The 974-nt window shown below is 46.5% G+C and overlaps 1 protein-coding gene across 1 annotated transcript; it reads right to left on the bottom strand.

The window, feature by feature from the left end:
* Positions 1 to 153: 153 nt before the first annotated feature.
* On the bottom strand, positions 154 to 317 carry Pmar_PMAR008657 (hypothetical protein; the record flags this gene model as incomplete). The annotated part of the gene is made up of 1 exon (XM_002768344.1): positions 154 to 317. A coding segment is annotated over one exon (164 nt), but the record flags the coding sequence as incomplete, so codon positions are not given.
* Positions 318 to 974: the final 657 nt, after the last annotated feature.

Below are 974 nucleotides of genomic sequence, written 5' to 3'. Positions count from 1 at the left end.
ATTTGTAAAGGCACTCCGAGCCTCTCAGCTAAGTGAACATGCGTGTACGAGGGCGGATTCGCGATGATCGCATGAGTAACCCATCTCATAGAACTAACACCTGACAACAGTTGAAGAAAATATGCTACCAGTTCTGCACGCATGCACACTCACTCTGAACCGACGCCCAACTGCCGACTTTATTTTCCTGCCAACCCGGAGGGAAGTAGATTTCCCTCAGCGTGTGTTGCATCTCTGGCCCGTGGAACATGAAGTGATAGAGGTCTCGCGGACTCAGCAACAGGTCGGGACCCATCCCTGGGTTCTCCTCCGCATATCTGATAGGAATCCACCATAACTCCAGAAACTGGCAGAAAATGCAGACTAACCATTTGCATTTTCTGCAGCTCACAAAAAACCCTTAAACCATCACTAAAATCCCTCTCTGGTGAAAGTCAGATCGTGCTTAGTTTCTCAACACTGACTGATAGGTGTTGAGATGTGGGTTAGACCCCTTTGAGTAAAATCCAGATGGCCAACGACGCCGCAGTGCTGCAAGTGACATCCTACTACGGTATTGGATGAAGAAGAGGAGGAGGAGTTCCGATGGTCCACCACCCATCACAAGATAGAGTGAATGGCGAGCGGCTAACACACTCTTCGGTGTCAGAAAATTCTAAATGATATCAAATTCTATCTCACACACCTCGATGCCTCACTAAATGCAAATATCCCGACTCAGCTTTAGAGACTACTGCGATAAAAGGACCAACGAAGTTAGACCTATTATGAAGCAACTTTGTGACGAGTTGATCTTCGTGTGTCCAATCTCAATGTTACGTAATATCAACTATTATGTTGGTGTTTATGCATTGCAATTCATTCAACTACACCGCACAGAATTCCCATCACATTTCCTCTCACTTCATAAGGGTCTCTGGTTGCCAATGTCCCTTCTGTGCTAGTGCGAGTGGGAAGAACTCGATTCCCTGCTT

The sequence above is a fragment of the Perkinsus marinus genome (genome assembly GCF_000006405.1).
Source record: "Perkinsus marinus ATCC 50983 genomic scaffold scf_1104296968648, whole genome shotgun sequence".
NCBI classification, from domain to species: Eukaryota; Perkinsozoa; order Perkinsida; family Perkinsidae; genus Perkinsus; species Perkinsus marinus.
This window is presented reverse-complemented; position numbering and strand designations above follow the sequence as displayed.